This window comes from Galleria mellonella, unplaced genomic scaffold (genome assembly GCF_026898425.1).
Source record: "Galleria mellonella isolate WM207_F2 unplaced genomic scaffold, CSIRO_AGI_GalMel_v1 utg40, whole genome shotgun sequence".
Lineage (NCBI taxonomy): Eukaryota > Metazoa > Arthropoda > Insecta > Lepidoptera > Pyralidae > Galleria > Galleria mellonella.
Genome location: NW_026442094.1, coordinates 7,104,826 through 7,128,262, shown reverse-complemented (window position 1 = coordinate 7,128,262; position 23,437 = coordinate 7,104,826). Strand labels below are relative to the sequence as shown.

The 23,437-nt window shown below is 33.5% G+C and overlaps 1 protein-coding gene across 4 annotated transcripts in view; it reads left to right on the top strand.

Annotated features, from left to right (window-relative positions):
- The first annotated feature begins 911 nt into the window (after positions 1-911).
- The window catches only part of LOC113520279 (MAP7 domain-containing protein 2-like), an 85,024-nt gene continuing 62,498 nt past the window's right edge, over positions 912-23,437 (top strand). For 2 of the 4 annotated variants that reach the window (XM_052898164.1, XM_052898161.1), the window contains exon 1: positions 912-1,173. In XM_052898164.1, the coding sequence (XP_052754124.1) occupies positions 1,128-1,173 (46 nt within the window). In that variant the 5' untranslated portion in view covers positions 912-1,127. The remainder of the gene's footprint in view (positions 1,174-23,437) is intronic. The other 2 variants (XM_052898163.1, XM_052898165.1) reach the window with 1 other exon arrangement.

Here is a 23,437-nt window from a genome sequence, read left to right as displayed (position 1 = left end):
TTAACCCATCGTGATGATTACACTTGAAATTTAACACAATAGTTTCCAGGGGGACCACGTGGAGGGTATATTGCTAGTAATGGAACTGGTTGACCGCATTACTAACAATCCCTTTCCTACCCCCACCTATGGCCTATTGGCCTGTTGTAAGGGCAACTACTAAATCAAACTATAAAATTTATTGTTGTCCAAAATAATAAAACTATATGAAAGAAAATGGAATGAAAAGCGTAAACATGCATTAAAATGAACAAACATTTTAATTAAAATTCTCATTTGTACGAAATTTTCGTCTTTTAAAAGTAGGTATAAATACTGCCATCTACTATCAAATGAATAAAACTAAATGAAACTTGAAATAGCAGTAGCGCTTGTGCTTATACCTTCAAATTTTGTAGCGAACAAATATCAACAGATGGCGTAATAATACACGCATAAAACTTTGAAAAATTAGAAACTTATGAGTATTTTACTTATCTTGTTTATTATTATAAAAATTCAATTGGAATAATATAAACCAATAAGTGCCAAAAAATTACTCTTAATAAATTAATTCCGATTTTAGTTGTTATAGTAGACACAAGATGGTGCTACATGTATTTACTGGTATGCACATTATGTTTTACATTGCTTTGCTTCCTAAATCAAATCACATACAATTAAGAGTAAAACAAGCAATGTAATATTTACTAATGTCATTTATTTAATATTTTTTAATAAATTGTTTGACTCAATTGCACAATTCTACCAAAACATCTGTTATGGTAGTTATATAATAACTACTACAAAAATAATAGAAATACAATATTTATTTAATAAAAAATTTCAATAATTATTATAAATATATCATTGTTACAATTATAATAAAAAGCAATGAAAGTTATTTGACATTCGTTTTGGAGGTTGCTCACAGAGCACAGAGTTGTTGCTCGCGTGTGTCGTCCGCGATCGCCATCTCATCGCTCTAAAGCCGCACGTCATTGGCAGTGAACGGAACGAAGTGTTGTAGACTTGTAGTATAGATCGCTGGCTGGCTGTCTGAAAATAGTGAATCAAGTATGAGTTTTCGAAATATGTTCGAATAAAAAGTGTTTACTGTGATTAGTGAGTGACTGTCATCCAGCAAGATGGTTGATGACGTGAAAGAGATTACCGAAACCGCTGAAAGTAAAGGTATATGTGCAATTATAGTTGAAACGTGCCATTCTAGTGTATTAAGTGATTGAAAATTGCCTAACCCTAAATCGCGTCGTGGCCTCACGACATGGTCCGTGCCGTTTCGAGAACGTCCCCAATGAGATGCAGTCTAATGTTTTGTTTTTCATCTTTATTTGGACACTTTTTCCCGTCGCGGTATGTTCTAAAATTAGCGAAATAGTTACCAGTTGGGAGTTGAGTGGAATGCGACTACGACCTTATGTCTGCCTATCTTGCCTGTCATCCGATGAAATTTGCTCCTTAGAGCACCACTACCGTTACATCTATTTTTTTTTTACTTTCTACAACAATTTCACGGTTTATTCTCCTGATTTGAGGTGAATGGAGGCGTTCCATTCCTTGCCTAAAACAGCTTCCATATTTTAATCTATGCAATGACGTATAAGCGCTTAGACAATACATTTTTACTTTATCTGATGTTCACACTGCACTTTCTACATTTATCTTATCAGTCTATGTCATTACCGATCTTTATTAAATAACTTTCCATACGTATAAAATGCACTAAATACTTAAATTGAAAAAGTTAAATTATGGCTGAAACTAAGTCTGTAATCTGTTTCATTTAGATAAGTTTACTTACTTTATGTTTAGTGTACTTAATTATCAACATAAATGATTATACTAAATAATGTACAACTGTGTCAATTCCTTATAATTACCTTAATATTTTACGTAATTATAAAATTACCAGTATTCAGATTTAGTTTTTTTTTTATTATTAGACAAAACAATCCATTATTCACAAAATAACATAGATTTATTTTGAATGACTTAAGTATTCTCTTACATAAATATACATATTGGATAATTAATTTAAAACCGATACTTCATCATTACTTTATGGTACTTGTTGTAATGCCCATTATATTTTTTATATGTTACTACCAATTACCATCAAGTGTGTCCTTAGCTTGTTTGCCATTTAAAGTTTTATAAAAAAAAAAATTATAAATGTAGTGCATAACTGTCAAGTTGTTCAAAATATTCATATTTAACAACTAATCATGTGTAAATAATATTACTTATGACATTCTACATTAATACCAAGGCTGTATTGACATAATTATATTAGTATGAACTATCTGAGGACATGCAAATTTGTATCATCTGATCAATGAAACATCATATAACAATACCATAACAACTCATAGAGGTCTATGGTGCTGTTTATATTTATAGGCAATAATTACTGCTTTGAATAAAGTAGGCAAACTGTTTGTCATTCTAAGTATCAACAAAACATGTCATTACTGGGTCTGTTCTCATTAGAAGATAATATTGGCCTTATTATTACTATTACCACACTAGTTTTTTTTTAATGGGTGATAATAAAACGGTTATCCTGCCTGCACTATATGTATACACTGGCAGGGCACCAGTAAGGGGTGATAGATGACAATGAAAGCCAGTCAGTTAGCCAATCATGATGAATTCCACTAGAATTAACCACCAGCGGAAACCGTATGGAGGTTGACCTGATAGAGTGTATCCCTTTACCCCTACCACACTGGGTTTAATTTGGTACCACAGTTTGGTATAGTTTTTATTTTTAATTTTTATTATCCAGTACTTAGAATATATTGTTTTATTCCTATAGTTGCCTTATATAATATTTTACATATATGAAAAGGTATCAGTATTATTCTTTATCATTACACTATCTGTATTGTTCTGACTTATAGGCATTTATACTTTTGTTACCTGCAGACATGAGCAGTACCATGGACATAACAGAGTATACTGTTTCGCCCATGATACCCCCCATGCGTTGCTATTCCTGAGCATTCAGGTGTTATTCCTCTGTACCCAGTAAATTTACGCCATATCCCACCATATTCAAACCGAAACACAGCCATGCAAACACAACTGCTTCACGGTTGAAACACGAATGGGACAGAGGTACCCAAGCAATCGACTTTTGTACAAAATCTCCCTCTGGTAATATTTTTTTTATTATTTAAGAAATGGGCATAATAATAGCAGTGAAAGTTTGGGTTTTATTGTTAAAAATCTCTGTTCTTGAGTGGCCATCCTATATGGGCAAATGCAGTGTAGAATGACCTCCCACTAGATGGAGATGTGTGTATAATGGCTGAAATGATGATTGTTAAAAATATAAATTCGAATATTCTATGATTATTGTTTATTGATGATTGTTTGTTTTTCAAAAGTGACAGATAACACAGATGTTGCCAGACTGATAAGAGCACTGTTAAATAGTAGGAAGTAGCATTTATGGTAATGACATATTTATTGAGCATCTAATTATAATAAATCCTTATCATTTACATTAATATTTGTCAAGTAGAAATCCTTGTGTGATTCTTCACATATTTCTATACACTTACACATAGTAGACATGGACAAGAGATAAATTTGTGGATGATCAATAGATTTTTTTTAAACAGTTGTGTTATTTTAAAGAGTGTTTGTTTGTTTTTATAACACTTTGCAAAGCAAAAACATGTAAAGTAAAATCTTAAATTATAGGATACAGAGTTTTAGTATATCTAATAAAATGGTAGATTTATCACCTGAAAGAAATTACTTGTAGGCAACCATTGAATCCCTTACAGGAATTGTGAATTGAATAGTCTCTTAATAAAGAGAGAAAAAAAAAACTGATTTCTTTTTGGATTTTTTAAATTTTATTTAAATGTTGTGTTTCCTGTTTTATTGACATCATGTTTTTTTTTTATATGACTTAGAATGGCCATGTACCATGGACATAACAGAGTATACTGTTTCGCCCATGATACCCCCCATGCGTTGCCATTCCTGAGGACTCGGGTGTTATTCCTCTGTACCCAGTAAATTTATTAAAATATTCAAATGAAAAACCTTTCAAATGAATATATGTTATTGAAACATTGTGTGGGAGACCCAACCTCACCTTCGTTAGTTTTGAGTCATTTGATAATTTAACTATTGACAACTGCTTCCTACACATCACAATAGATTTGCAGGTTATATAAATATGAAATTTTACTTACAAACTTGAAATTTTTAAATTGTTAGATATTTTTTAGTGTACATAGATAGACAATTTGTACAACAGCAAATTTTAAATTTAGAACATTTGAAGGTGCTGAGATAAACAGCTGATTCAAAATATATGATATTTTTAATTAATCTTCTCCATCTATTTTTACATGAATATCTTTCAGGATAGGTAGTGAAAGTTAAGTGCTAAACTTTCCATTTTAACACGTATGTTTTTAGTTTCATTTGCTTCTAGAATTCGTCTCATACATAAGTAAATGTACTTTGTCATGATGACATAATATTTTTTATTATTATCTTTCCATATCAGTGGATGTCTTAATGTTTTTACTAAAATATATATATATATATATATATATATATATATATATATATATATATATATATATATATATATATATATATATATATCTTATTAGTTTTTTAAATCATTCTTAGATTAGATTATAGATAGAATGTATGATTTTTGACATGAATACACCAACAAAAATATCACAGTGCAATCTAATTAAATCAAAATGTGTTCTAATGCACTTGAAATAAAATATATTTTTGTCAAATAAACTTGAGGTCCCTCCATTCATAAAAACATCAAATGTCACAAACTATTCAATTGCTGTCTTTTTCTTTTGTGTTAATTTCTCAATTTGAAAGAAAGTGACAAAACACTGACATTACAAATCGACACAATAATTGTGGAAATTCATTGTTATTCATTGTTGGGAAGAAAGGGATTTTTGCATTTTATTTTCTAAACATGAGCAGTCAAGTTTATTGCAGTTTTTCTCAATTGAATCTGCATATTGAACTGATTGTCCAGTTCAGTCAAAAATTGATGTTGATAAATATCCAAAAATGCCCTATGTTCATAAAGAATTTTAATTTATTCATTTCTTACAATGACTTCTGGAAACTATTCCACTCTTGTTTACATTCTATGTATTTAAAAATATATATTATTAATATTGTTTCTATTATTCCATATTTAATTTAAACCTAATCTAACATTTTTAATAGAAAAAACTTGTTAAAAATCGGTTTTTTTTTTCTAGTTCATATATTACATACATACATACAAATTTTGTAAGTATTAAAGCAGTATAGATATAAAATTTTATACTCGTGTAATTTAAATAAAATAGTAAGTAACATACAATTAATGTATTAAATTTAAAGAGATCTCTTTTAGAGATAAGCCCATCCTTGCTATATATAACAAATTGTTAAACCAATCATATCTGTTTTTTTTTTTCAAGTGCAATAAAGAATATAAATATTACTATAAACTAAAAAAAAAATTAGCACATTTTCAAATTTCTTTCACCTATTGACATTATAAGTGAGTAGACATGCTGTATTTTATTTTATTAAAAAAAAAAAAAACTTGGTAAAAATGAGGTGGGTCTCTAATAGGCTTATAAAGTTAAATCAACACTTAATTTCAAGAAATCGTAGGCGACATTACACTCAAGATCAACATTTGGACACCTATCTTTCAATAAGTTAACATATGGTTACCACTGAATATCTCACCCACGCCAATCACTCCGTCTCAACCTTATTGCCACCACATAAATACTAATTTCGTTTAGCGACTCATTAGGAATTTGAAAATAGTCTTTATATTATGTAGCATTAAGTTTCAATTTATGAATTAATGAGGACAGTGCCACAAGGTCGCCCATCCTAATAAGTACACACATATATTATTTTATTGCCAAAGGCATTGTACTGGGTTCGATTTACACGTTACTTTATAATCTACAATTCCAATCCAATTATGTTTGGATGATTATTAATATGCTAGCTGTTTCCCGCGGCATTGCACGCGTGCATTAGTATATAAATTACCTATTCTATTCTTTTTTATACCACGAAGGTGGCAGACAGAGCATACAGCCCGTCTGATAAAGGGTTACTGTAACCTATGGACGCCTGCAACACTAGGATATGTTTTTTTTTTTAATGGAATGGTAACTCCGTCTGCGCTACCGGTATACGTTGGCGAGGCACTAGTGAACGATGATAGGTAAGGATAAAAAAGTAGGTCAGTTAGTCCATCGTGACGAATTCAAAAAGAATTAACCAAGATGTTTTCCAGGTGGAACAGCGTGGAGATCGACCTGATAGGGTATATTGCTAGCAATGGGATTGTATGATTCTCATTACTAATAATCCCTTTCCCCCCACTAGGAGATGTGTTAGGATATATACCCATACACGAAATTTCATTGAAATCCGTTTAGCAGTTTTTACGTGTAATAAATATTTATTCGTCTTTAAAAACTTTCGTTTTTATAATAGGTATTATTATAATTATAATATTTTATTAACGGACTTCAATAATTAAAGAAAAATACCGATTTCAATTATGACAAATCCGATTATTTTGATCTAGAAACTAAATTACTGAACCGATTTTGATGATAGATTATTAATGATTATTTATCATATGAAAAAAAAAATTTAAATCGGTTTAGAACTAACGAATTTATAAGGCAACTAACATAAAAAAAACTAATTAAGAACCTTTTCTTTTGAAGTCGGTTAAAAAAAGGGGTGTTCAATTCTGTTGTATTACTGTTTTTTTTTTTTTTTTTGTATAGGTATACTCTTCTGTAATTGTAACGCAGAAGGTAATGTCTGTATACATTATATCAAGACCTTGATAACTACAAATGCAAATTTGCGAATAAATTCTTTAGACTTGAAATATCCGCCATGTTTAATACTTTTATCTAATCAATTTACATTGTAAAATACACCGCGGAATAATACGTTATTTAACTATATTGTATTTGGGTTTTATATTCAGTTTTTTTTTTTTTAATGGATGATTTAATGGTAACCGCATCCGCGCTATCGGTATACACCGGTGGGGTACCAGTGAAGGATGATAGGTGAGGATGAAGTAGGTCAATTAGCCCATCGTGACGAATTTAACAAGAATTGTTCACGATAGTTTCCAGGGAAAACCACGTGGAGGTCGACCTAATAAGGCATATTGCTAACAATGGGGCTGTCAAACTCCATTGCAAACAATCCCTTTTCCCCCTTTATATTCAGTATTACAATCGAAATTTCTAAAACTTGGGTAAAATAGATAGAATATCTTATAGATGGAGACATCCGACTGGAATGAAATGCTTAGAGTCAAATTTAAATCGAAATAACATACTTACCGCTATTAAGACGCTAGAAGTAACCTGAGGGAGACTGTACAAAAGACGTCTGCTTGGGCACCTCTGTCCCATTCGTGTTTCTACCGTGAAAATGTTGTGTTTGCATGTCTGTGTTTCGGTTTGAAGGGTGGGATATGGCAGTGAGTTTACAGGGTATAGAGGAATAACCCCTTAAGAATGGCAACGCATAGGGGGTATTATAGGCGAAACAGTATACTCTGTCATGTCCATGGTACTACTCATGTCTATAGGCGACGGTTACCACTTTCTATTAGGTGGGCCGTCAGCTTGTTTGCCATTCTTAGTTGCATAAACAAAAATAAACAAAATATACCCTGTCAGGTCGACCTCCACGTGTTTCCCCCTGAAAACCATCGTGGCTAATTCTAGTTGAATTCGTCGGGATGGGCTAACTGACCTGCCTTCATCCTCATCTATCATCTCTCACTGGTGCCCTGCCAGCGTATACCGATAGCGCAGACGGGGTTACCATACCATTATCACCCATTAAAAAAAATATATGGACAGATGATCAGATAACGTCGCTTTGGGAGTAGAAACAATGATTTTTTTTTTTATTATGATAACATCTGGCGCCTATGTGGAGTTTACGTTACTTTATTGTTTTGTTTATCCCGTCTTCTCTTCTATATGTACAATAAAACTGTAAAGGTCGAATGTCTGTACACAGAAAGAAAACGCTAAAAACCGATTTAGGGGGATGTTAGAAGTGAAATAGAACATATCCATATTTTTTCAATTTTTTTGTTTCTCTGTCTATTTGTATGGGCTAACCTCCGAAACTGTTGGATCGATTTAAATGAAATGTTGCATGGATCTTACATCACCGGTTAGCATTTTATATACTTTTAATCACAGAAAATTAAAGAGTTCCCATGGGATCGTAAAAAAAAACTATAGTAACTAATACAGCTTAGTACACAGCCTACTTAAGTCATTTTGACCTATGACAGACTGAGAACTATACATCATTTGTTAATTTTGGTCCAGTGTTCCCAAACAATAAATAGGTGTATACATCGATACTTATTAAACAGGGGGAAAAGGGATTGTTAGTAATGGAGACTGAGAATACCATTGCTAGCAATATACCCAATCAAGTCGACCTCCTCGCAGTTCCCCCTGGGAACTATCATGGTTATTTCCTGATGAATTCATCACGATGGGCTAACTGGCCTGTTTTCATTCTCATCTATCACCCTTCACTGGTGCTCCGCCAGCGTATCCCGTTACCACAGGCGGGGTTACCATACCATTTTCACCCATCAAAAAAAAACTTATTAAACGGGAATAACAAATACCACGCGGACAAAGTCGCAGGCAATTAGTGTTATCTATTTACGGAGCCTACAAATCCTACTGGACACGAATCATAATATGGTTATTTCATTGGGAATAAACGCGATGTAAAGCCGCCAATGTAAATGTACTAGTTCGTTAATATAAAAATCCCCAGCGCGAAAGGTCTATTGAACTTGACGAGTTATGCAAAACGAATCCTCTATTCATGTAAGATGGGCTTTTTATCATCCGACTGTCCGCGACCGTCTTAGACCTCCTCTTCATCTTTCCACGCCTGCTTTTCCACTTCGTATAGCTTATTAGCAAGTCTTATTCGACTTCCTTTTAAGTGATCGACCCTTGTCTTTTTTTTTTATGGATGATAATGGAATGATAATACCGCCTACGTTATCGGTACACGTTAGCGGGACACTAGTGAGAGAAGGTCAGATTGAAAGCAAGTTGATAGGTCCATCATGACGAATTAATCAAAATTTGACCACATTTATTTGGAGAGAGAACGTGTATAGGTTGACGTGACAGAGTATATCACTGGCAGGATTGCCGCTGTTCTCCACTAACCAAACAATCCCCCCCCCCCCGAACCCTTCTTATCTCACGATTATAGTTCGTCCTTACAGTATGCCCATTTCTACTTCTAGCTGATATGAAAGGGACTGATAACACTGTATTTATTTTACTTCGTCGTCCCAACGTCGTGATCAAATCTTATGTTATTAATATTAATATAAGTGATTTTTTAGTTTCTTAGCAATCAGTTGGAATACTAAGAGCGAACCTGAATTTTTATTTCTCTATTACATCTATATACTAAGAGTAGGTAATATATAGCAATAACTGTGTATTACAGTTACAATATCTATACATATATTGGCCCAATAACATGTGTGTATTAACTATCATGTACCCAATGTATAATATTGAGAAGAACCAGCTCGTAATGGATATAGATATCCGACTGGTATGGGCGATGTAGCAATAGGTTTTTTTTATACCAACCGAGGTGGCAAACAAGCATACGACCCAACTGATGGTAAGCGGTTACCGTAGCCTATGAACGCCTGCAGTACCAGAGATATTACGCGCGCGTTGCCGACCCTGAAGAAATCTCTTTACCCCTCTTTTGAAGAACCCCACGCTGTAGTCTCTCGAGAAAACCTCGGCAGGGGGCTCATTCCATAACCTGAGTGTTCGTGGGAGAAAACATCTCTAAAACCGCATTGTACGCGATTATTTAGGCTGTAGGGTATGAGGGTGAACTCCCTGTTGATGGTGGTCCGTAATGTCCAGAACCCAATATATAGATATCGGATATTACACATCTCGACTATATACATGCTCAAGGGTAGTTTTATTTATGAACTTACTGTGTTTGTCGTTTCTGACAATTGTTTCGACTTCATCCTAAAGTCTTCTTCAGCCCTACATCACAGCGTCTCGCCTCGTACTGCGGCCTGTAGCTCGCTTGACCCGTGATGATTTTTTATTACGTTTCAAAGGAAAGCTACTGAGTCGTTTTCGATAGTAATTGACAAGGGGAGAGAGACAGGTTCGAAATGAATAAAAGATTTCGAAAATTTTCCTCTAACCTCGAACAAAAAAATATATACTCGCATATGCAAATGGTTCAATGACTTGCATGAACATAAAACGCTACGTCATGCGCATGCGATGTACGATGTTAATATTTAAATGTACAAACGTACATGCCAAATTGTTCTATTAATAGTAGAGTAAATACATGTAAGTACAATATTTTGCACTTCATGTTTATACTACTGTAGGTTTTTTTTTTGTTTTTTTTTTAATTGGTAATAATGAAAAGGTAACTTCGCCTGTGCTATCGGTATACGCTGGCAGGGGGATGATAGATGACGATGAAATTAGGTCAGTTAGCGCATCGTGACGAATTCTACTAGACGTAACCGCGGTGGTTACCAGGGTGAACTGCATTGAAGTCGACCGAGATAGGGTGTATTGTTTTTTTAGTTAGGTGAAATTATAATGGATTACCCAGTAGATAATTCCACCTATTCTATTAGTTGTTTTGATATATTGTATTGAAGGTTCCCCCTAGAAACCATCATGATTAATTCTAGTGAAATTCGTTATGGTGGGCTAACTGACCTGCCTTTTCATCCTCATCTATCATCTCTCCCTGGTGCCCCGCCAGCGTATACCAATAGAGCAGACGAGGTTACCATTTCATAATCACCCATTGAGAAAAAAAGAGGCACCAGTGAGAGATAATTGGTGAGGATAAAAACAGTTCAGTTAGCCCATCGTGATAAATTCCAAAGGAATTAAACATGATGTTTTCCAGGGGGATCTCCGTGGATGTCTACCTGGTATGGTATAAGGGGTCACTGGTTCCCATCAATAACGATCCCCTCCTAGTTAATACTGTAGATTAGTGAGTCGGGCATTTTCCGCCTTTAGTCTCGTCTCGTCATCTCATCTCATCATTTCGGGGTCAGGTCATTGTGCGTAGAGATGTGTTGTACTATCTACACCTACGTATAATTATTACGTGATCTGTCTAATATACAGTATGTTCATTAACGTAAATCATTTCTTAAATCTAGTTCTAGTATAAATAGGATCTCAAAAATTTTTCTTTGAAATAATTTTACATTATACTTTTATGTCTATCTATCCTATTTAAGAGCTGCGCTCTTGTCGGTGGAGCTCTTACCACTCACTACGATTTTCAGCGAGTCTCTTCACCTCTTGATACGACACGACACCAACTCCTTCCTTGATCTGCCTGATGTAAGTATGCCTCGGTCTCCCTCTTCCCTTCCTTCCTTCTATCTTACCTTCTATTATAATGTTCATAAGTTCATCGTGTCCCAACATTTTTCCCCTTCTATCCTCAATAGTTCTTATAATTTGTCTTTTTTCCTTAACCCTAAGCAGGACCGCCTCATTGATAATTCTATCTACTATACTTTTATGTAGGTGGGTATTATTATTATATTATTATATAAGTATGTAGATATAATGCCGTTGGTACAAATACAGTTGTTTTTTTTTTTTCAAAATTTTAATTTACATTTTTAGTTTTTAATAATATAATTTTTTTTTTCTGGCAACGATTTTTTTGAGATCCTATAAATAAATACTAACTCTAGCTGTATGAAATGAGTTAGGTTAATTAACATACTGTGTTACACGGGAGTAAATCGAAAACTAGTAGAATTTATAGGTAGAAGAATTTTTAAAACCGGTCGAATAGTTTTTTAATTTATCTATTACAAACATTAAAAAAAAATTTTTTTTCTTTATAATATTAATTAAAGGTAATAAAATTGATATATTGTTTATAGTCATCATATGATTAAATATTATAGATTTAACCCAAAAATGTTGTCAACAGTTATTTTTTTATGCAACTTAGAATGGTAAACAAACTGACGGCCCACCCACCTGATGAAAGTGGCCTATAGTCGCCTATAGACATGAGCAGTACCATGGACATTACAGAGTATACTTTTTTACCCATGATACCCCCATGCGTTGCCATTCCTAAAGGCTCAGGTGTTATTCCTCTGTACCCTGTAAATTCACTGCCATATCAAATCCTTCAAACCGAAACACAATTATGCAAACACAACTGCTTCACGGTAGACACACGAATGGGACAGAGGTACCCAAGCAAATGACTTATACAAAATCTCCCTCTGGTAAAATTATATAAATTATATAAACCAGTTTAAAAACTATTTTAATAATAAACTGTTTCAATTTATATTAAATTACCGTCTACGGCATATCCCATACACTGACGATAATATCCTTTAACAAACATACAATAAAAAAAAAATAACAGTCAAAACAACTAATAATATTATTTACGAAATCAGTTAAAATACCATTGATACCTTGACACCATACAAATGTTTGCATTTGATGTGTTACACACTTACGCATTCTCTCAGCGGGAGTAGAACTCGTCTCAGCCCACGCTGTTTATAGACATTTCGTCACTAGGCCGACGGCGAAGTCAACAAATTTTACGAGTCACTTAATGTTATAAACATATAAGATATTTAAGCAATTATTCCGCAAAAACTGTTTGATCGTCACTAAATTAATATGACCATATTGGGACATCCTATCCCTTTCTCTGAACTCCTTTAAAAAATCTTTAAAAAAATTCGGCTAAAATGATTCGGCGATAATAAAATTAATATGAGGGATAACATCACAGTATACGGGGGAAAGGGATTGTTAGTAATGGAGACTGAGAGTCCCATTGCTAGCAATATACCCAACCCAGGTCGACCTCCTCGCGGTTCCCCCTGGAAACCATCGTGGTTAATTCTAGTGGAATTCGTCGATGAGCTAACTAACCTGCTTTCATCCTCATCTATCATCACTCACTGGTGCCTCGCCAGTGTATACAGATAGCGCAGGTGGGGTTACCATTCCATTATCACCCATTATTAAAAAAAAAACATCACAGTATTATTTAGCTGTTGTAGTCTATAGATGATATTATATAATTTCCAATTGAATAGTAAAACTAGCTTTTGACCGCTACTTCGTACGTGTGGTTTTATAAGTTAGAAAACCTAATTAAATATACCACTTCTAGATAGCGTTTCAAGGTAAAATATACACTGATATTTAAGTTAACTTTCGGAAACACAATTATAAACACTGTATCAAATTTAGTGCAATAGTTTTTGCTTGATTCCGAAACAAATAGACAAAATTTCAAGAAAATATTATTTTGGCCTCTAATTTGGTCTTATTAAAACCTCATGTATAGATATCGTATAGTTACAATTTTAATATTTTTAGTAAAAATTGCGTTCAACACAAGGATAAAAAATAAAAAGAAAAATAAATGGCTTTAGCATATTAAGCAAATCACATAGATAAATCTCACACAAGGATAGAGGTGATCTTACCACGTCTTACCATATCTTATCACCAAGGAAGCAGAGAAACATATAAAAAAGAACCTTACATATTAATTATTCATATTACTTATTAATAATGAGAATTAATAAATAATATTAATATAAATAAGTTCTATACTTGAGTACTTGATTCTATCTACAATACCTTTTTTTTTTATTTTTTTTTATACAACTTAGTATGGCAAACAAGCTGACGGCCCACCTGATGGAAAGTGGTAACCGTCGCCTATAGACATGAGCAGAGTACCATGGACATAACAGAGTATACTGTTTCGCCCATGATACCCCCTATGCGTTGCCATTCCTGAGGACTTAGGTGTTATTTCTCTGTACCCAGTAAATTCGAGCCATATCCCACACTTCAAACCGAAACACAGCCATGCAGACAAATTGCTTCACGGTTGAAACACGAATGGAACAGAGGTACCCAAGTTATCGACTTTTGTACAAAGTCTCCCTCTGGTAACTATCTAAAGGACATGGCGTTAGGATAGATTTGTATCCACTCTATATATCTCTTAGTATTGAACTCTTCTTTAGTAAAATAAGATTTCAATACAAATTTGAGTGGATCAGTCTGTCTATCCTAACGCCAGTAGCAAGATTGCTATCTTGCTACTAGAGGGCACCACCGTCACACAATAATATAGTATAATATTAACGGTATACGAGGTCCATAATGTTGTTTGCGTGTATAGGCGATGGTTACCACTTTCCATCAGGTAATCGCTAGCTTGTTTGCTATTCTACATACTAACTATATCCCATGGATTCGTCTGCGTGAATCTGTAAGTACTAGAGATGGGTAATATATAGCAATGTCTATATATTTTAATTACAATATCATTATATATACTAGTCCATAAATAAAAATGTTAGAAAGCCTGTTATCCATAAAAAAAAAAATATTGTATAACAGACTTTTAACATATTCGAAAATAGTCTAATAAAAAGTAACTTTAATTATCATAATATATATATTTTTTAAATATTTTTTAATTGAATTCACTTATAATCGTATTTTCTGATATTGCTCACAACTCAGGTTACATGTTTATTTCTATAACTAATAATGCAACTTTTAAAATGTTTGTAGTCTAGTGTTATTTAATTCATTACAATTGTTACTTCATTTTCTCGCACTGTATAACTATGTTAAAGTGAATGCTGTGAATACCTATAATAGGCATGTGCTTTAATATTGTATCATATTTAATGTTTGTTATACCTATATGTTATAATGCAATATGCTGTTGATGTTCCTTAAATCAATAAATAAATAAATAGATATCCGACCGATGTGGGCGATATCGAAATGGTCGATGAACTTTTTTCCGCAATGTTCAGAGAAAACCGATATATAGATATTGAATCGGTATCCATATTACTCATGCCTAGTAAGTACATAGCTGTTAAATCCTTCGTTAGAATATAACCTATCCGTATAACAAATTTTATTGAAATCTGTTTATTAGTTCTTGCGTGAAAGAGTATCCAACATCTATTCATCCATCCATCCATCGTAATATCGTCATAGTCGTAGAATACTGACGGATCTTTATATGTAATCTTTGTCAGATCCGTCAGTATTCTACGACTATGACGATATACTTTCGCATTTATTATAGAATTAGCTGCGGATTCCCTCATCGCGCGGGTTTACTCATTCATCCATCCATTCAACTCTTCCCACTCACTCTCTTACTTTTTGTATGAAAAAGATTTTACTTTTCCCGTACATTCTTTTCTAACATTTTTCATGCAAACCTTGTGATTAATTACAAATATAACAAATAAATATTTTCCAAATACTTGCAGCCATGAAGCTGTTGCCTCTCAACATTTAGTAATCCTCGGAATAATGAGGTCTGTAACGTACCCAGGAAGCTTCTGTGCTTCTGGGCGGAGCTGGGCTGGCTTTACTAGCTACGACTCATACACACAATGGCCCAAATAAGAGGTTTAGCACTGAAAATAGAGTCCAATTTACATTACATTTATACATGTAGCAATTTCGAAGTGACACGTTGATGATAAATTTATTTATTATTATTTATTTATGATTATTTTTATTTACTTATTTTAAGCATTAAATATACGTATATATGGATTTATTTAAGTACGTGTTAGTAACTTAAAATATACATTTATATATTCATATTATTGTACGTATGCATATCTCTATATGTATTTAAAAAACGAACAGAGTTCCGTGCCTCCAGTCAAACTGTTTATAATTACTCTTCTCCACCCAAAGGTTGCCTGAAAGAGATCGCTCTTAGCAATAAGACCGCCCATTGTCTTCTAAATGTATTTTTTTTTATACAACTTAGAATGGCAAACAAGCTGACAGCCCACCTAATAGAAAGTGGTAATCATCGCCTATATAACAAGTCACATTAATACATATCACCTTCTTGCTGCTGTGAAAAATAAGCACCCGAAGCACTATCAAAATAAATTACGCGTGCAAGAATTAAATAGCTATTAGAGACTTGTGCTGTATCAAATCGCAGCTTAAGTCAACTAAGACGCTTAAGCTAAATACTCATCTCCCAATCGCGAACCAAATAATTTTGAAAAAAATACCATCACCTATAGACATGAGCAGTACCATGGATATAACAGAGTATACTATAATATTTTCTTGTAATTGTTTGTATTTACGTCTACTATTGTAATCTTATGGAGGAAACAATAAAGAGTGTCTATCTATTGGCAGTGTACAATGTACAAAGTGATATTTTAATATAATCAATTCCTTATCATTTCGATACGAGATGGTCGAGATATCAAAACTCTACGGTAATGTTAGACCAAACGCCACGTTTTACGTAATGTTTACAATATAAATACCATACTAGTATTGCCATTTTTATCTTCTACTTTAGAGCAATAGATTAGAATAGTCATATTCTAGAAAACAGAGATAAATAAGACAGATTATAAACTTACGCTCTTATTTATAAAAAGGTTAAACGTCTCATAAACCTATTTTAGCTATTGCATTGTTTTGTCTCTTTCTTTTATACTACATTCCCAATTAGGAAGAAAGTGATAAAACAGTTCAATAGATAAGTAAAATAAGATTATAGTAGGTTTTAGTTTTTATTTATTTAATTCTTGATTGTACACACTAGTTTTAAAAATAAGACAGAGGTAATCAAAAGTACAAAGGCGAGCTTAACTCTGATAGAGTTTTCTTCCAGCAAACCCAAAGTGGAAAGGAGCGTCAATGTCAGCGGATACAGCAGTGTACAATATTGTGACAATTTTTAAACAGGCATAATTTAATTAATTACATTATATTATATTTACGAATTTATATATTATATATTATAATTTATAAATTCGTAAATATTATGTAATATATTATTATAAAATTATAATTTATATATTATATTTACGAATCAGGATTCCCTTATTTATACTAAAATCTATATAAGTATGTAGTAACATTTATAAGTATAAAAATATACCCATATCTATACTTATAAGATCTAAAATCGTTTGTCCTGACTATCAATACACAGGCAAAACTACTAAGTCTAGAATACTAAAACTTAATTATGTAAGCATTCTCAAAGAAAGGATTTTATAAGTTTAAACTTAAAGGCGTTTTCAGTATATATTATAGTGTCTTAAATGAATCGTAGTACACTGTTGTTTGTTTGGGAAATATCCGTGCCCGTGGCACATCAGTGAGTTGTGATGATGCCCAGCTAGCGGACTCCACTATTGTTGGCAGACAAACGTATGATGTCAGCAGTTATATTGATTCTACGTCATTGTGAGTCAGTATTTACATCATTCCAGCGCCTCTATGCAAACGCCTACCATATTGCCATATTATTTGAACATCTTATCTTAGGCGCTATTAAAAAAAAATTGAAAATTTTGTTAAACATAAATTAGTGAAAAGAATTGGTGTGACACCAACACAGGCATAAATCTTTTCGATTCCAAAAGTAATCATCAAAATTGGTGTAGTATTCTCTTTGTCGGATTGAGATGTTAAGGACCCCTTTCTTTTCAACCGACTTCAAAAAGAAGAAGGTTAATTCTTAATTGGAAAGTTTTTTTTTTATGTTTGTTACCTCATAACTCCTTCAGTTGTAAACCGATTTGAAACATTACCGTTTTTTTTATCTGAAACGATATGCTTACAGATTGGTCCCATAGAAATTTTATAAAAATCGGTTCAGTGGTTTTTATTTTAGATAAAAATAATTGGTTTTACCACAACTGAAATAGTTTTTTTTTTTGGAATCCAATTGACTTATAACACATATCCCATCATTTAAAAATAGATTTATTTATTTTCACTGTATTAGAGAAACATACATAAATAATTAATATAGCAGTAACATAAAGAAGTGAAGTTTCCACAAAAAACTGACATTAAAAAAAAAGGTTTATTTGCAAAGACATCGTGACACGCTGCCCCAATTTACAAACTACCATTACTCGAAGCAGCTTATGTAGTGTAAAATATGCCTGTTATGTTGGCAATAAAATTACATCATGTACCTTACACCTATAAATATAAGTAATACATTTTGTAATCTTGTCACTCCCTACTACTTACTTTATAGGAATCTCGCCGTTTTCCAGATTGCATCTACTTAAGTACATTGAAAGCACTTAAGCGGCGACTTGGTTGACACTCGTAAAGTTTGGTGTAAACAGGGGACGGCATAAATAAGCCCGTCAGGTTTAGATATCGGTATAAGTTCTGTGTATATGTACCAGTCACAACTCTTAACCAGTCAAAAGTACTATTGACTAGCAAAATCAGTCAAAAGTACTTTTGACTGAACAGGTTGGACAAAAGTTATTTTGACTGCAAATTTGCGATTAGGTTTTTTTTTTAAATGGATGATAATGGAATAGTAACCCCACCCGCGCTATCAGTATACACCGGCGGGGTACCAGTGAAGAATGATAGGTGAGGATGAAGCAGGTCAGTTAGTCCATCGTGACGAATTCAACAAGAATTGTTCACGATGGTTTCCAGGGGGAACCACGTGGAGGTCGAACTAATAAGGCATATTGCTAGCAATGGGGCTGTCAAACTCCATTACTAACAATCCCTTTCCCCCCGAACAGAGGTAGTCAAATAGAGGACTTTTGTATAAGTATAATGATAGTAATTAAATTATTTATTGCTTTTAACTATGATAATGCTATTGTTAGTACTGCTAAAAATGCTATTGCTAGCAATGGGGCTGTCGAACTCCATTGCTACAATTCTTTTCCCCCCCTTGCGATTAGGTTAAGTTAGGTTACTATTAACTGTTATTTTAGTCAAAAGCATTATTGAGAGTTTTGAGTGCAATATATATACGAGTACATAGGTACGACTTGAAATCCTCCAGCCGTGTTGGCATTTAGAAAGATGACAATTACAAAATAATAGCGACTTTTTTTGTTTTACCATAATATTTGATGAATTATAATAACAATTGTGAAAACTATTTACCAGAGGGAGACTTTGTACAAAAGTAGATTGCTTGGGTACCTCTGTCCCATTCGTGTTTCTACCATGAAGCAGTTGTGTTTGCATGGCTGTGTTTCGGTTTGAAGGGTGGGATACGGCGTGAATTTACAGGGTACAGAGGAATAACATCTGAGTCCTCAGGAATGGCAACGCATGGGGGGTATCATGGGCGAAACAATATACTCTATTATGTCCATGGTACTGCTCGTGTCTATAGGCGACGGTTACCACATTCCATCATGTGGGCCGTCAGCTTGTTTGCCATTCTAAGTCGTATAAAAAAAACTATGTTATGAACATATTAGTTTGGGAGTTTCAAAATGTTTAACGACCCGTTGTCAAAATTAAAACAAATATCTTTTACACATTTTTAGTATCATTAATAATGTTTTGCCATCTATTAGTCTTATTAAACCTGTCATAATATTTTTTCTTATACATCTCCTATGTACGGACATCGTTTATTTACAATTTTATTACATTAAAATAACCAAAATTATCACAGTAAAATATCTATTAATAATGTATCAAGAGGTAAAGAGGCTCGCTGAAAATCGTAGTGAGTGGCAAGAGCTCCAACGACAAGAGCGCAGCTCTTAAATAGGATAGATAGAATGTATTAGGAATATGTTGCATGTTTCAAATATTTGAGGGGGCGCCCCTCCACTCCTTTGTACGCAATGCGCGATGCGTGCGTACTTCATGATAAATGTGAAGGTATCTGTTATGTTTGTATTTTTACATTTTCATGCCTAAATGTCTACTTGATTTTTGTATTTTAAGATTTTTATTGTATTTTACCAGAGGGAGACTTTGTACAAAAGTTCTTTGCTTGGGTACCTATGTCCTATTCGTGTTTCAACCGTCAAGCCGTTGTTTGCATGGCTGTGTTTCGGTTTGAAGAGTAGGATATGGCGTGAATTTACAAGGTACAGAGGAATAACACCTGAGTCCTCAGGAATGACAACGTATAGGGAGATCATGGGCGAAACAGTATACTTTGTTATGTGCATAGTACTGCTCATGTCTATAGGCGACGGTTACCACTTTATATCAGGTGGCCGTCAGCTTGCCATTCTAATTTGTATAAAAAAACATACTTCACATTGGACACATTAAAAATATTTAATTAAATTTAAAATTTAATATACAATGACAGACTTATCCCGTAGTGGGATCTCTTACAATGAACCTTTGAGAAGCTGAAAGAAAACTATAGAATTTTTAAGGGTAAAAACTGTACAGCTAAAGAGAAGACTTAATATTATATTATTAATTTAAAATTAAATTTATAGTTCCATACATTACAATATGTAAGTATGGAACTGGTTATTTGATTAGAATTATTTAGTTTAATTCCGGTTTCCCCTGAAAATGATCATAATTAAATCTCGATAATTCGTCAGGATTGGCCAACTGACCTGATTTCATGCTCACCTGTCACCCTTAACTAGTGCCCCACTAGCGTATACTGATAGCGCAGGCGGGGTTACCGTTCCATTTTCACCCATTAAAAAAGAAGTTGATCCCTTATTAATTTATAAGTCAACCAGCTGCAAACCTTGGCATATGCGAACGTACACCAAAAGCGCAAACGCAAGTGCTTGGGAACCCAAATCCAATACACAGCACAAAAAAAAAAAAAGATCCCCTATTAATTTTGTCAAGCTTGAAGTACATACCTAGATATTATTTTTAAACCTTTTTCGAAAGAAGGTTTCCAGTTCATCTGATTTTCTTGACATTTTATTACATTGTCTCATTAATTTTGACCCGATTTTTTTTTTATTTGCTATTGATTACTCCCGTGTTGGTTTCATTCCAAAATTTATGTTTTAATATTAAATTTGCTGTATTTCTTTGCAGAACAAAACCTCCTTTTTGCAAAGTAAAATATATGCTTAACACGCGTTCTATTTAAAACATTTAACATATTTTCAATATAATGTTTCCTCAAGATATCTTGTTGTTTATCGGAGTGTATTCAAGTAATCAATTGAAATCGCTTTTTTATGTAGTAAAATTTTCTTGTATATATAAGAATTTGGAGATTATGAATTGGTTATTTTTTTATAATGTTTAGTATAGAATATAATTGTATTGTTTAGTACCAAATGTGTATAAGTATTAGATTCATCATTAACCTTTCGACTTGTTGGTTTTATAATAGTTACCGTGCAAGGGCGCTAGACTGAAATTGGCAATTTTAAAAAACTTGTAAATAAAATTGTAAACTTTTGTTAAATATTTCTATGATATCTATATTTTTTCTTTATTTTATTACTATCTTAATAGTAAACAATTAACGGAAAAACAAACATGGGTATGAACATACAAGGTTGTCTTTCGAATAAATCCAATTGGGGCGGTTAAAAGGTTAAACTTCATAGTAGTAAATAACACAAGGCGCACATAAATAGAAGGCGTTATGTTCATACACAACGTTTTATCGGTTCATTGATCTACCATAATCATAAAAATTTGTCAAGAGCAGTAAACGGATCGACCAATCAATCTACGGATATAGATTTTGCCTTGACGCCGATCGACGCAAACACGACTTCGAAGACTGTGTTCTATTTTTAGTTTCTTGTCTATGCAATTTTTTACACGTATTTTATGTTCTTATTTCTATAACGGTGTAAGAGTTCTTAGAAAAAAAAAAAAACAAAATGTTAGTTTTTGAAAATGTTTACGTACTACTTATACACACGAAGCGCTTTTTTTTATACCACAAAGATAGTAAACAAGCATATAGCCCGTCTGATGATAAACGGTCACTGTAGCCTATGGACACCTGCAGCACTAGGGGTGTCACGTGCGCTTTGCCGACTTTGCAGCAACCTTAATATACCCTTTTTGAAGAACCCCATACTGTAGTCTCTAGGAAAAACCTTAACAGGGAGCTTATTCTACAGCTTGAGCGTTTGCGGGAGAAAATGTCTTTGAAACCGCACCGTACGTGACCATTGAGGTTCAAGCGTGTGAGGATATGTGTCACAGACACACTTTGTATCTTCCTTCATCATGCGTACGGCCAAGGACTGGAATGTTTATGTTTTTTTCATCCAAATATAATTTGCACCAATTTAAGGCAAATGTGAATAGACTATTCGTGAGCCCGTGAGCTCCATCTTAGACCACATCATCGCTTACCATCAGGTGGGATCGTGATCAATCACAGAACCCTTTTATAGTAAAAAAAATGTTTGTTATTCCATCTAATAAACAACTGATTGAGTGTAAATATAAAATGGCATGTATACAATAATAACAATATCCTAGTAATATTACAAATCCAAAAATTTGTAAAGATGGATAAATATTTGTTATTCTTTCTTGCAAAAACTACTGATCGGATTTGTATGAAATTTGGTACACGGGTATGTTTTTTTAATGGGTGATAATGGAATGGTAACCCCACCCGCGCTATCGGTATACACCGGCGGGGCACCAATGAAGGATGATAGGTGAAGATGAAACAGCTCAGTTGGCCCATCGTGACGAATGCAACAAGAATTGTTCACGATGGTTTCCAGGGGGATCCACGTGGAGGTCGACTTAACAGGGCATATTGCTAGCAATGGGGCTATAAAATTCCATTGCTAACGATCCCGTTCCATCCACACGGGTATATTATATAGTAGCTTAGCACATACGACATTTCATGTACTGAGTCTCAGGGATACTAAATACCCAAATAATACTGACATTATCATATCAGCCTTTATCTGCCCAATGCTGAACATATATCTTCCCCATAGACATAAATAATACTATATTATTATTTATAGTATATACTAATGACCCGCCCCGGCTTCGCACGGGTGCACATTACATCACATCACATTAGAAACCTTTAAAATTATCAGTATTTCTCTACTATATTATCCATGTATTATACATATAAACCTTCCTCTTGAATCACTCCTATCTATTAAAAAAACCGCTTCAAAATCCGTTGCATAGTTTTAATGATTTAAGCATACATAGGGACGGACAGACAGCGACAGTGACTTTGTTTTATACTATGTAGTGATTAAGTACACCATAACAGTATTAATTCATCTACTTTAGTTACGTCACTGAATAAACAACTACTGAATGGTTATAAATCACAATAATTGGTCTAAAATAGATTTATTGCCGTGTGGTCTCGGCATAGAATGGGCCGCCGCTTCCTTTCCCGTGGGTGTCGTAAGAGTCGGTTAAGGAAACTTAATGGTCGAGGCATAGTTAGCAGCGGCCCTCTTGAAACATCACCAAAGTCTAACTGC